This window comes from Mya arenaria, chromosome 10 (assembly GCF_026914265.1).
Source record: "Mya arenaria isolate MELC-2E11 chromosome 10, ASM2691426v1".
In the NCBI taxonomy this organism is placed as follows: domain Eukaryota; kingdom Metazoa; phylum Mollusca; class Bivalvia; order Myida; family Myidae; genus Mya; species Mya arenaria.
The window spans coordinates 27147095-27159241 of NC_069131.1; the positions used below are offsets into that span (position 1 = coordinate 27147095).

The window sequence follows — 12147 nt, forward strand, 5'->3', positions numbered from 1 at the left end:
TAAAGAACATTTTTTTTAGTTCAAATCTATATCATTTAAACGATTGAGTTTATTCATTCTGGATACCTACAAATGTATATGATGCCTTCAAATTGACATTGTCTAAGCCGAATCAGCGCGGGAAATACTCAGAACCGAAAAAGTATTATTTCAATTACGAACAATTGGAAGTAAAAATCGATAATATATTATTAAGCCATAACGAAAGTATAATTCTTATAAAATTATCGAGTGAATATTGTATGAAATATTTTATCCTTAAGTATGGCATCATACAAACAATACATTACTGAGCATACATACACACGTTTGTTTCTCTCTGGGCAAAATAACAAAGAGTATGTCCGCTGTTTGACATGAGTCTAACACTAACTGTTTTCCTCAGCAATAAGGTTAAGCAAATAGGACTTTCCTGTTCGATACAAGCCAGCGATGCCAGCAACGACCAAAGGCATATCGATCATTGCAAGTTCATCGACAACGCTTTTTTCAAATCGAGGAATGTTGTTTTCATCCGAAAATATCAGACACATCGGTTGATGAAAAACCTGCAAATTGTCGTATTGGTGCAACGGCCTTGGTCTGTAAAGAAACCAGTATATCGAGCTAAATAATTGTAATTCGCTTACCTGAGTAAATGTTTAATGACTTTTAATTATCAAGGGGTTTATTATCTTTTTGAATCTCGTTGACATATCTTCTCTTATGATGATGTTTAACCTTGAGCTTGTGCGAGCTCAATTTAGATACTACTAAAAGTAACTTTTGATTTGATACATTATGTAATTGCGAAAAATGCAGATTTTAGGGATTAAAAATGTGAACAAGGTTAAGAAAAGTTATTTGGATATACATGCTTAAATAAGTTTACATCACTAAAATATAATAAGACAATAATCATACAATGCAAAACATTTTAGATATACCTGAAATTACTTGTTGAAGATTTGAACCAAAATGTCTTAGCATTACAAGATGGTGTCTTTTTTGAATTCATAAAAATAATGATGTTTACTATTTATACCATTGATGTCAGTGTTACATTTCAGAGTATACCACCTTAAATTCTACAATGATATCAATCTAATATTTGCAAAACTGTGTACATTTTGCTAAATGTTAAAGAAAACGAAACGTCTCATGAAGCAATTTACCATGACATTACACTTGAAAAAAATAATTAAGAGCTGTCATAAAATTTGGGAAACAAATATGAAAGAAAGTCTTCAAAAAAGCAAACAAATTTTAGAAACAAAGCAACATGAAAAACAAGAATAACAAGAAAGCCAATGTCTAAGCTCTTCTGACTTTTTGTCAGTAGAGCTAAAAATCAAATTAAAAGTTAATCTTAATAAAAAAGAGATGTTTGTCGCCCCATGTTGTCAGGAATATTTGGACAATTGAACACACTACACATGGAGCGAAATGCCAGCTGGTTTGACATTATGACAACAGAATCAATAGGGGTTGTCTACTGATCACGCCCAACATCCACGCCAAGTTTGTGGACTTTAAGTCCAGGCGTTATCAAGCTATCACTTGGTCATGTCTCTCTTGTTATAACCGTGACCTTTGGCCGTTATAACCCCAAAACAGGAGCCAATTATGATCTCTACCAGCCTCCATCACAAGTTTCAAAACCATGCGTCCACGCATTGTCTAGTTATCATTCGGATAAACATTCGCATTCGAAGTCATTGTGACCTTGACTTTTGACATGCTGACCTCAATATCAATAGGGGTCAGCTTGTATACACCTACAACCTTTATACCTTTATACCTTTATACCAAGTTTGAGGGTCATGCGTGCAGCCATTGTCTGACATGTATGACACGGACAGGTTTTTCGCGTTAAAGTTTGCAGTTGCCTTCACCTTTTACCCGATGACTCCTTCTTAATAGGGGTCCTTTACTTGTCACGCCCAAACTTCATGTCAAGGTTGAGGGCCGTAATACTTTGTATTGTTTTGTTATCACTCCGTTACATTTTCGCAGTCAAAGTCCCGTTGACGTTGACATTTGACCTCCTGACCTCTACTGGTAACGCCCGACATCCAAGGTAAATGTGAAAACCAAATGTCCAGGCATTGTTGAATTATCAACCGGACAAACTTTGATCTACCGACTCAACGTCATACAAAACGACCGACCAACCGACCGAAATGGGCACTTTACCACCTCTTCTTCGAAAAACGCTATAATTACATTGAAATATAAATACATCTTTAAAGCATTAATTAAAGCATTTTTGATGTATTCGCTCTGTTATGTTTTAAAATGTTCACAATATGATCCAGCTGAATATTAAGGATTGTTCTAACATTGTCTGTAATCAACTGTTTATCACAGTATTTTCGGTGAGTTGATAGTCTATAAGGGATATTTTTATTTATAACTTCTCTTTGCGTATGCATATGAAAGACACAGTTCTGACTAATGAATTTGAGTGTAAGAAGCATTTATGATTCATTACATGATCAATGGACATTTAAATAACTAATTATCTCTACATATAAAAATAAATAAATTAATTAATAAAATAAAGATTTTTAGAATTCCTCTAGTAATACATAATGTATTCATTTGCACTTTTCATCAATTTTTCCTCTGTGTTAAAAAAAACGCTAAACATAAACACGTTTAATATGTCTCTATATAAGAAATGACTTAGCTTTATGTTATATAACATCACCCTATAACGGTTGTCCTCGATACACCACAAAATATTATTTGTAAATCACATAAGTAGTATAGATTGAGGTTAAACGATCTCGTCCCTGTGGTGAGGAAATTGCAATTGAGACATTATAATTTTTAGTTTCTTATTATCTCCCATCAAAGGTTTTTGGAAAAGTATTTATTGTATTGTTTCGGTTTAGGCTATGCCATTATATATGGTGATTTAAGCTTGACGAAACAGGCACCTAATTTTATATATAATATGTATTTATGTTTACTGACATATCAGGAAACAATCCTTAATATTTGAAACTAATTCAATACACATGAAAATGAATATGAACCCCTTTTGAAAATAGTTTATATAGGATGGCTTTTGAAACATATATGTGCTGTTTGAAAGATATCAACCAGAATCCAATTAATGGTAGAGATAATGATTGCACAAAACACACTCGGCTTGTAAAACGACTTTTTTCAATTAAATGCATGTCTAAGTAGTCATATTATGACCTACCATTGCAAACAATTGTACCACAGATTAAACAAACAGTAATTAAATGTTGAAGAATTATCGTTTAAATATCCCTAACAACATATTTATGAAGAAGTATAAAAGGATTAACTTTCAATAAACTAGCTTTACGCTAAAATAACACTTTTATAACTTACCTATAGATTAAAACACCCGAAGAACATTCTTCTGATGCCTGCCCATACTCGTCGTCTGGGGAATCTGCATGGGAAATAAAATAAAAAATGATACAAGTCACAGAATATTGCTAGTAAAACAATAGTTCCCTATTGATTTTACTGTTAAAGAAACACTATTTGCTGTCTGAAAACCGATAAATAATATGCCAAAATACGGGTGTAGCTGACTCAATACCACAGTTATCTGCCCCCCCCCCCCGTTGATCCGGGTGTCAATATTTTATAAAAGTTGAATTAAAGATAAGAAACAGGTGGCCTTATTACATAGAGCTTAACATAATTTGACACTGTATTGCAAAAACTGATAGTTTTCAGTGTAAAAATTGGAAAAAAATATTGCCTGTGGAACTATGAAAATTGGTTTTTTGTAGCTTTATTCCGTCTTGACCTCAGGGTCATGTATTACTACTCAATTTTGTGAGACAACGCAAGGTGAACCCTAAGTTTGCTTGTGATTAAATTTTATGTCTTAGAGTGTTCTACAGCAGCCAGTTACTTGATTTTCAACTAGAACTGTTTTAAAGTGAAAAGCCAGGTTAGTGTCTACATGAAACATATAGTGAAAATAACTGTGGTCTCAAGCCTGATATAGAAGAAGCTTTTGGATGGGTGGCCTAATTTAAATTGTAATAAATTCCTAATTTATACAGCTATCTGGTTGAAATTTGGCCAGTTGACAGTGCTTAAACATAGACTATTGGTGTTTGAGTATGAAAATTAAAAATCTAATATTACATAAAATAAATTAATAATATATAATTTTCTTATATATTGTTGACATTTTAAAAACAAAACTACTTTCACTTCTAATTTAATGTTTGGAAATAGTTCCAAAGGCTGGTAATTATTGAGAGAAAGCCTCACTTTCAATTCCAAAGTATAAATGGGGGGATTTGTGAAAAATAAACAACATTAATTTGCTTAAAGAAAAAGCCCGGCCAAACGCCAACAGGCAAGTGGCCGCCACATATGGTTAGGTACTCTCAAGCGCAGTCCAATAAGGTATGGGGTTGTACATTCCAGGTTTCTTGATGGCAAGTGATATAACTGACATGTTCAAAGGTTGCGATATTGTGTTCATCTCCAGGTGTTGGCTTTATCGCACCTGTCGTGAGCCACTTTTAGTCGTGGTGGAACACTTAAATGTTGAACACATCAATATAAACTGGTATGCAAGAGATGTGTTTATCGAGTATGTTGTACATGCTATAAGGGCTTAAATGATTGTATGTTTGGGTAGGTGTTGTGCATTATTTATTTTCCTTTCTTATTATTTTAAACAGGCCCGGGAGGAAATTATGAAGAACCAGTCAGACAGCCCGCCCGCCAAGCTTCCCACCCGGCCGAGCTGTACCTGATGTACGCCAACATGCCAACATGAGGTAATTTGTTAGTACTTCAAGATCATATAATGGAAAATTGTATCCAAAATGAAGTATAATGTGAGTAAGTTTGGCCATATAAGCTCATTGATACTGTTTGTTCCATTCCTTAATGAATTTCTTTCATGTTGTTTGTCAATCATTTCTGGTGGGGCTTTGAGATAATATCATTTTCTAATGAAACTGCTGACTTGTATTGGTCTTTGGTCTGCATTGTGCATCTATTCGCACATTTTGTTACTCTTTTAAGCAAATATTACATTAATTGTAAATTCTATAAGCAATTAAACAAAACTTACTACACATATGATGCAGAATGATGTTTTATTTAGTGTGCATATGATTTTCAGCCTATGGACAAAAAAAAACTCTACTTCAAAAATCACAGCAACACAATAAGAAGCCTATTTTAAAGAAATAATGTACCTTTCATTAATTTATTAATTCATTCTATCAATCATTTAAATATATATTGATTAATTCATTCATTTTTTTCAGTTCATACGTTGAAAAACATTTCTCAAGGCAAAAGAAATAAAAACTGAACCGTTTCATTAACTTAAAGATTAGAGCCTTTTCCCTTTCTTGGATTAAATAAACAACCTTTATACAATCAAAATGCCTTAAAAACTAATAGATTGTTTATTTCAATAGCCAGCCTGGTTGCTGTAGCCACAGAGGTACTTTCAAGGATAAGTACCAGTGCTGGTCAAAATATGGTCTCGTGTGCAATTCCATACTGGCTCTTGGCAAGGATTTTCGAGAAAGGAATACCGTCTGCATGTAAGAAGAAATTCTAAGCATGTCTGGTTTTGATGCTTTCAAAATGCATCTGGGTACTCAATAAGTTTTTTTTATCACAATTATGACTACATAAAAGGTGTTGTATGCCTCAAATGAGTGTTTACAGGCCTTTTTTCATACTTCAACAGTAGTAGCAGATAGTTTTATTACTGTGTAATTTTTGTTGTTTTTTTTTACAATATTTAAACAGTCTACAAACCACGTGATCTTACGTCATATGTAAACAGAATGTCGATGGGTATTTCGAACATTTTTCAAACAGACAAGAAGATGTTTTACTGATTATTATTTTCCAAAAAAAATGCCAAAACCAGACACCTAGGGACAAGCATCAAAGCAACATATTCATGACACATTAGCTGAAAAAAACATTTGACAGTTCTTAAGTGAAGATGACGATGTTCCAACGTTCAATTAATATCGATACAATCATATTGCATTTGTTTTTTGTCGCAATGCACAGTTTTTTTTTTCAGAAAAGAAACTAGTATAAATCGAAATTGTCGCGCAAAATGTCCGAAATACACCGAAAGGTTCTGTTTACATATGACGTTTTATGATGGTATATATGCCGTGATTATAGTATATGACTTACACATATTTCTTAGTATTACTATAATGGAATATATCCTAGCCTGAAGCCATTTATAGCATTACTTAGTTTAAGTTTAAATCTTTGTTTCTGTATACTGCCTTTAAAGAGAATAATATTGATCTGTTGATAGATCTAGCATTCAAGCTGATCTGAATTTAGTTCATATTTGCATTGCTTTTATCAACAAAATGTGTAATTATTAAACACAGATACTCCGATCTTGATAAATGTCTTATACATTAAGGCAATTGCTTACCGTAATAGAGAATCATGGTAAGTGTGTTGTAACCGCTACATTTAGTATTTTATACTGAGAGCAAAATAGTCAACAGTTTAAAATTTACAATTTTAATGAGTTGGGATTATAAAACTTTACAATATCAGTTGCACGTGCTAAGCAAAAAGGCGACAACGAGACAAGTGACAGGGCGAAAATGAGTCGCATTATGGTTTCACAATTTGAACCGCTTCTTGTTTCGTTTTCTCAAGGTTTTTATTTTATTTAAACGATTTGCTTAAGAATAATTATTTTTCACTGAGGAACCATGAGTCAATGTGCGACATGTAATAAACAGTTATTCGGTTCCCGCAATGAAGTTCCTTAAAATAATTGCTGAAGACACACGACGGACGATCAATCGGTACACAGTAGTTTGTGAATATATGAGCTCAATAAATTAATGAAATAAATAACACACTATTTAACCACTACACATATATGTTTTAAAGTTAAACAAATAAAACGGCTGTATATATGAAGTAAATGTCCTCGCCAAAATATATTATGGACCGCTGACGTCATATAATATGGACCGCTGACGTCATAAAACAGGTGCTGCTTGCAATTTTCACAGCGACAATTTTTTCGCAAGAAACCATTATAAGATTTGTTCAACGGAACACACCAAAGGCGCTTACGCCTCGGTCACCTTCGAGGACTGACTGGCCGGTGCTTATAATATCATATGACCCTCAGTGGTGTATAATATTTCTTAAATACAAAATACTTATTGGACCACACCTATATCAGAATAGTAATAAAGTACGATAAAGATATACGGAAAAGACAGTCTCTGCCTCACGCTGAATTTTTCTCTAGGTCCTCTTCGTCTTCTTGTGTTGGATTGTTCCAAACCGCATCTGTATATTTCAACAAAGGCCAATTAAATGTTCAATACAAACCATCGAGCCAATAACGATTTAAGACGTATTGGACTTATCGCGTGAGATTAAAATGCTGACAGACCTTCATTAGTACTGACGGAATACGGGCATGCCATGAGTAGATACTAAAAAGTGTGACGTCAAGGAATTTGTGAATCTTAACTTCCGTTATTTGAATGCTGTCCAAAACAATAAGATGAATATACCTGTCTGCTTGACTTGCGAGGGACTAACATATTTATCGGAAAATAGTGTAACCACTTTGATTTCGTGATATCACAAACATGGATACAAAACTTACCATGTACTTATATTCATTCTGAATAAAGTTACTATTTAATATTTATACACAAACACACACATACAGTCTTGAATTGACAGCCGAATAGTAACGATCTCCTAAGAGAACATTCACTCTGTGTACTTTCCATTTTAACATGCAACATATATGTTAGTTATCCAGCTAGTGAATAAAAGCTAAGAACCGGTGAAAAAGACTCTCTGGATTTTTATACGTGTTGGTTTAAACAATATTTATACTTTTGTAGACTTGCCTTTGTAGTAAGATTCTGTAAAGATCTAAAATATTTTTACCAATTGTGGAAAAACATTGCGTTTAATTTATCAATTAAGTCCTTATTCACCTTATTCAGCTTGTTTTATATTTGTTTGACTAAAAAATATTTTCCTACAACAATGTATTAAATTTCCATATGAAAATATTGTATTTCTGCCAATTCATTATAATTGTATGATGTTTATTTAAATTTCTTATACACCTAAAAACAACTTTATTAGTCAAATTGAGAAAAAACCGCATGCCTTCCTATAATATTCCAATACACCAATTATGTTTTTCAAAATAAGTGTATCTTAAACATGCGGAGTTATGTATTTTCTGATCAATTACAAATATGTACTACAGAAGGTCCGTGATGGATATATTAAACAGGAAACAATGTATATGATGTATTAAATCAATTTAATAATTTTCATCCATGTAAAATATATTTTGCTCTAGCGTTCTATGCTTTTTAAAGAAACAGCACAAGAGGACACAGTGTCAAATCAGTGAGTGATATCTAGATGTTATTTTATTCTCTTTAAAAAATGAAATGTAAGTTTATTCACCGATCATATTCTATACGCCACCGGAAAACATACACTAACCAATTATATAATTTATTTTACCAATTTTATACTCTGGCTATTTTTCGTCACTCTTATTCACGTTTCATGCATGCATTCATTGAGTCATTAAACTTCGTCGACTCTCTTTCTCTACTTTATGTAATACAAATCAAATGCACTAAATGATTGGACCTTACCGGATGAGGATGACTCATATCTTTTCAACTGTCTCCTCGGTAAGGGTACAAGATTTATCTGAAACGAAACAATGACTGTAAATAGAGTTGCACCTTATTCGGTTCATAAAGGAAAATCACAATACCGTGCAATACTTTTTGTGATTTGAATTTCATCTTACAATAAAAAAATAATTGTAATGAAACTTTGTCGCTAGCATATACAGTGATAAACCCAACATTCCTAATTTGTAAAACGATATGATATTAAGCTAGTTTCACAAACATATGCACACCGAACGCACGCACGCACGGCGAACGCACCCATGCCGAACGCACGCACGCCGAACGCACGCACGCACGCACGATCATACATACATACAAACATACATACATACATACATACATACATGCATACATGCATACATAAATACATACATACATACATACATACATACATACATACATACATACATACATACATACATACATACATACATACATACATACATACATACATACATACATACATACATACATACATACATACATACATACATACATACATACAAACGTACATACGTACATACGTACATACGTACAGACGTACATACGTATGTGCATACGTGCATACGTGCATACATACATACATACATACATACATACATACATACATACATACATACATACGTACATACGTACGTACATACGTACATACGTACCTACGTACCTACGTACCTACATACATACATACATACATACATACATACATACATACATACATACATGCATGCATGCATGCATGTATGCATGCATGCATAACGTTTCAATAAAAAGTACTACTTTGTTATTAATAATGTAAAATTGCCCTGTGAAAGGTAAACATTTTAATCATGACAACCTCTGCTGCAGTGTACCCAAATTCCTATAATCATGAATATTGTTCAACTTGTTTCATGACACCATTGTGTCATGTTCGTATATGAATTAACATGTGTATTTCAATTTCAAATATATCTTAGCTATTGCCTATATAACCCTTTTCTTGGCCTCTAGTTAATATCAGAAACAGAGTTTTGTCAATAAACTATCTGATAACATTCCAAAGTAGCTGAGGTATCCATTTTAGCTTCAAGACAAGCTGTGTTTACATTTAGCTTCGATAAGAACTGAAGTGTGAAGGATCTCACGTTCGACTCTTCAAGAGTCTTTTCAACGATATAGATTGTATGAGTGGAGAAAACAGTGAAACTAAAAACCGGAGACCTTACCGCTTGTGGTGACATTGCCTTTCTCACATGTGGAATGGCAGTATAGTGGTAGTGCCATTTTAAGATGGTTACATACATGTGTGTCCTTTGTCCATCGGCAGTGACTTTGCAATCTTGCATTGTGCGAGAAACACTTACCGATTTGGTCCCTTAGGATTGGCTATATATTCTTCAGTTCCAGTTGGACACTATTGTATTAAATGAAATGCTAATATCAATAACATATTATTACAATAACTATCTTAAAAGTAACACTTTCATGCAAGTTAGCCGTATATGATGTATCAAACTTTTAAATAACATATAACATTACTGTTATTCTTAGTCTAAAGCATTGTAGAACATGTTTATAACAGCAGAGGCTGATAAGTCCATTGTAGAAAACGTAAACAATCCTTTTACTCTTCCGCATATAAATATGAGAGGTTTAGTTCAATATTCTAACCAAATAGTGCTCAAGATTAGAGTGTGAAATAGAAAGTTATTGAGGACTCGGGATTTCAAATAACATTCCATATGTCGGAATACAATGCTGGATGGGTTGAAAACCTCAATTGAAACACGCTCAATATTAAAGTAATTGTACAAAATGATCGGTCACCATCCTAAATGTCTATTTGTTCAGATAACGACTCAATCCTGATACACAAATTACACAAATGTAACCGCTGCGTTAACGCCCTCGGCCAAATTATTTGGAGTATCGAAACCATTTTTATAACTGTGAGATTATATAAATATTAAGAAAATATCATGCAATTTATTACCTTTCTTCCGCAAACTTCCGAACGAGGAAGGTAGCTTTCCATTCCTTTAAACAATATCGGTTTTCATTAAAGTATTACATTTGTGTCACACTGTGTACATAGAGAAAATCTTATCGAATTGGGGCATCAAGCCTTGGTTTAAATGCAAGGCTGGTTGATTTTTAATATCGGCTTGTAATGTCTCCTTTCTTCCCTATTGGTATATATTAGTATGTTTTACATAATTTATTAAGTTATAAATGAGACTAAAAACAAAAACATTGTCAGCAGATTGTTCTTTATAAGCAGTACTTTTAATCACATTTGATGATCGCCGGAGATAAGTCTACAATAATAATAAACACATTCATCTGCCAAATAATGTACTAAACACATGCGCAATATTGTGGATTATGAGTCGGAATTAATCATATTACTTACTCTGACACTGTAATAAGGGTAACATACGTACTATATTAACTTTCAATTCCATTATTGGTTAAACGTTATGTCAATGATTCGTTAAATGAAACATGTATCAATGTTGTACTCAATTAAAGGATTCGATACTATATCAACACCGATTAGTCAGCACGTACATACAAAAAACACGTAAACAAATTCAGCTTGACCACTATATACAGACATGTCATTGTTTTCTGGTGGCATTCAATAAATCCGTGATATTTAAACAATGTCAGCATTTCTCATAAAAATACGTTATATTTTGCGACGGCTTCAGACTATCAATGGGCGTCGGCCATTGTTTGCGTGTCAGTCGTTTAATGGTTTTGGGCATAGCGCAGAGCCATATCGTAACCCTGGTTTAAGATTTTTTGATACTGAACGTGAGCCAGTGTATAACCTAATTTTGGCCTGTAAAACGAGTTGTGTAAATTTATAAACCAAAAAGGAACCTAGTTATGACCTGTAAAATGAGTTGAGCAAACTTAATAACTAGAAAGATGCCAAATGTTGACTTGTATAACGAGTAAGCAAATCAGGCAATGAATAAAAACTTATTAATGACCTGTATATTGAGTTGAGCAAACGTTTAAACTTAATAGGGTTTAATGTATGTATAACCTGTATAATAACTCGAGCAAATGTATGAACTAAATAGTAACCTTATTATGGCAAATACAGTTGGTTTTACCATGCAGTCAAACATGGACGAAACAGAAAATATTAACAAAAATTTATTGTTCTTAAACATGTTCTGTACAAAAACCATTTTTTCAGAACTGAACGATGAAGGGAAGAATTGCTCTCCAGAATATTGTATCACTATCAATGTCGAATTTAGGGATATTGATGGTTTTTGCTAATCGATTCGCCAACTACTATCCTCAAAATATCACTTGCCGTTTGAGTCATCTGGATAATAAGACAGAGTTTAACAATTATAACAATGACAAAAACTGATACACAAATCACATTAAAGATAAACGTAAGCTGTAAAATTAAATTTACCTGACCTAAGAT

The 12147-nt window shown here is 33.1% G+C and overlaps 1 protein-coding gene across 1 annotated transcript; it reads right to left on the reverse strand.

The window, feature by feature from the left end:
• Positions 1–203: 203 nt before the first annotated feature.
• Positions 204–9974, reverse strand: LOC128204538 (uncharacterized). The gene is made up of 4 exons (XM_052905950.1): positions 9917–9974; positions 8667–8759; positions 3352–3415; positions 204–582 (listed from the first exon to the last, which is right to left on the reverse strand). Exons 1-4 carry the CDS (start codon positions 9972–9974, stop codon positions 369–371), a joined length of 429 nt encoding a protein of 142 aa, XP_052761910.1. The 3' UTR covers positions 204–368.
• Between the last annotated feature and the right edge of the window lie 2173 nt (positions 9975–12147).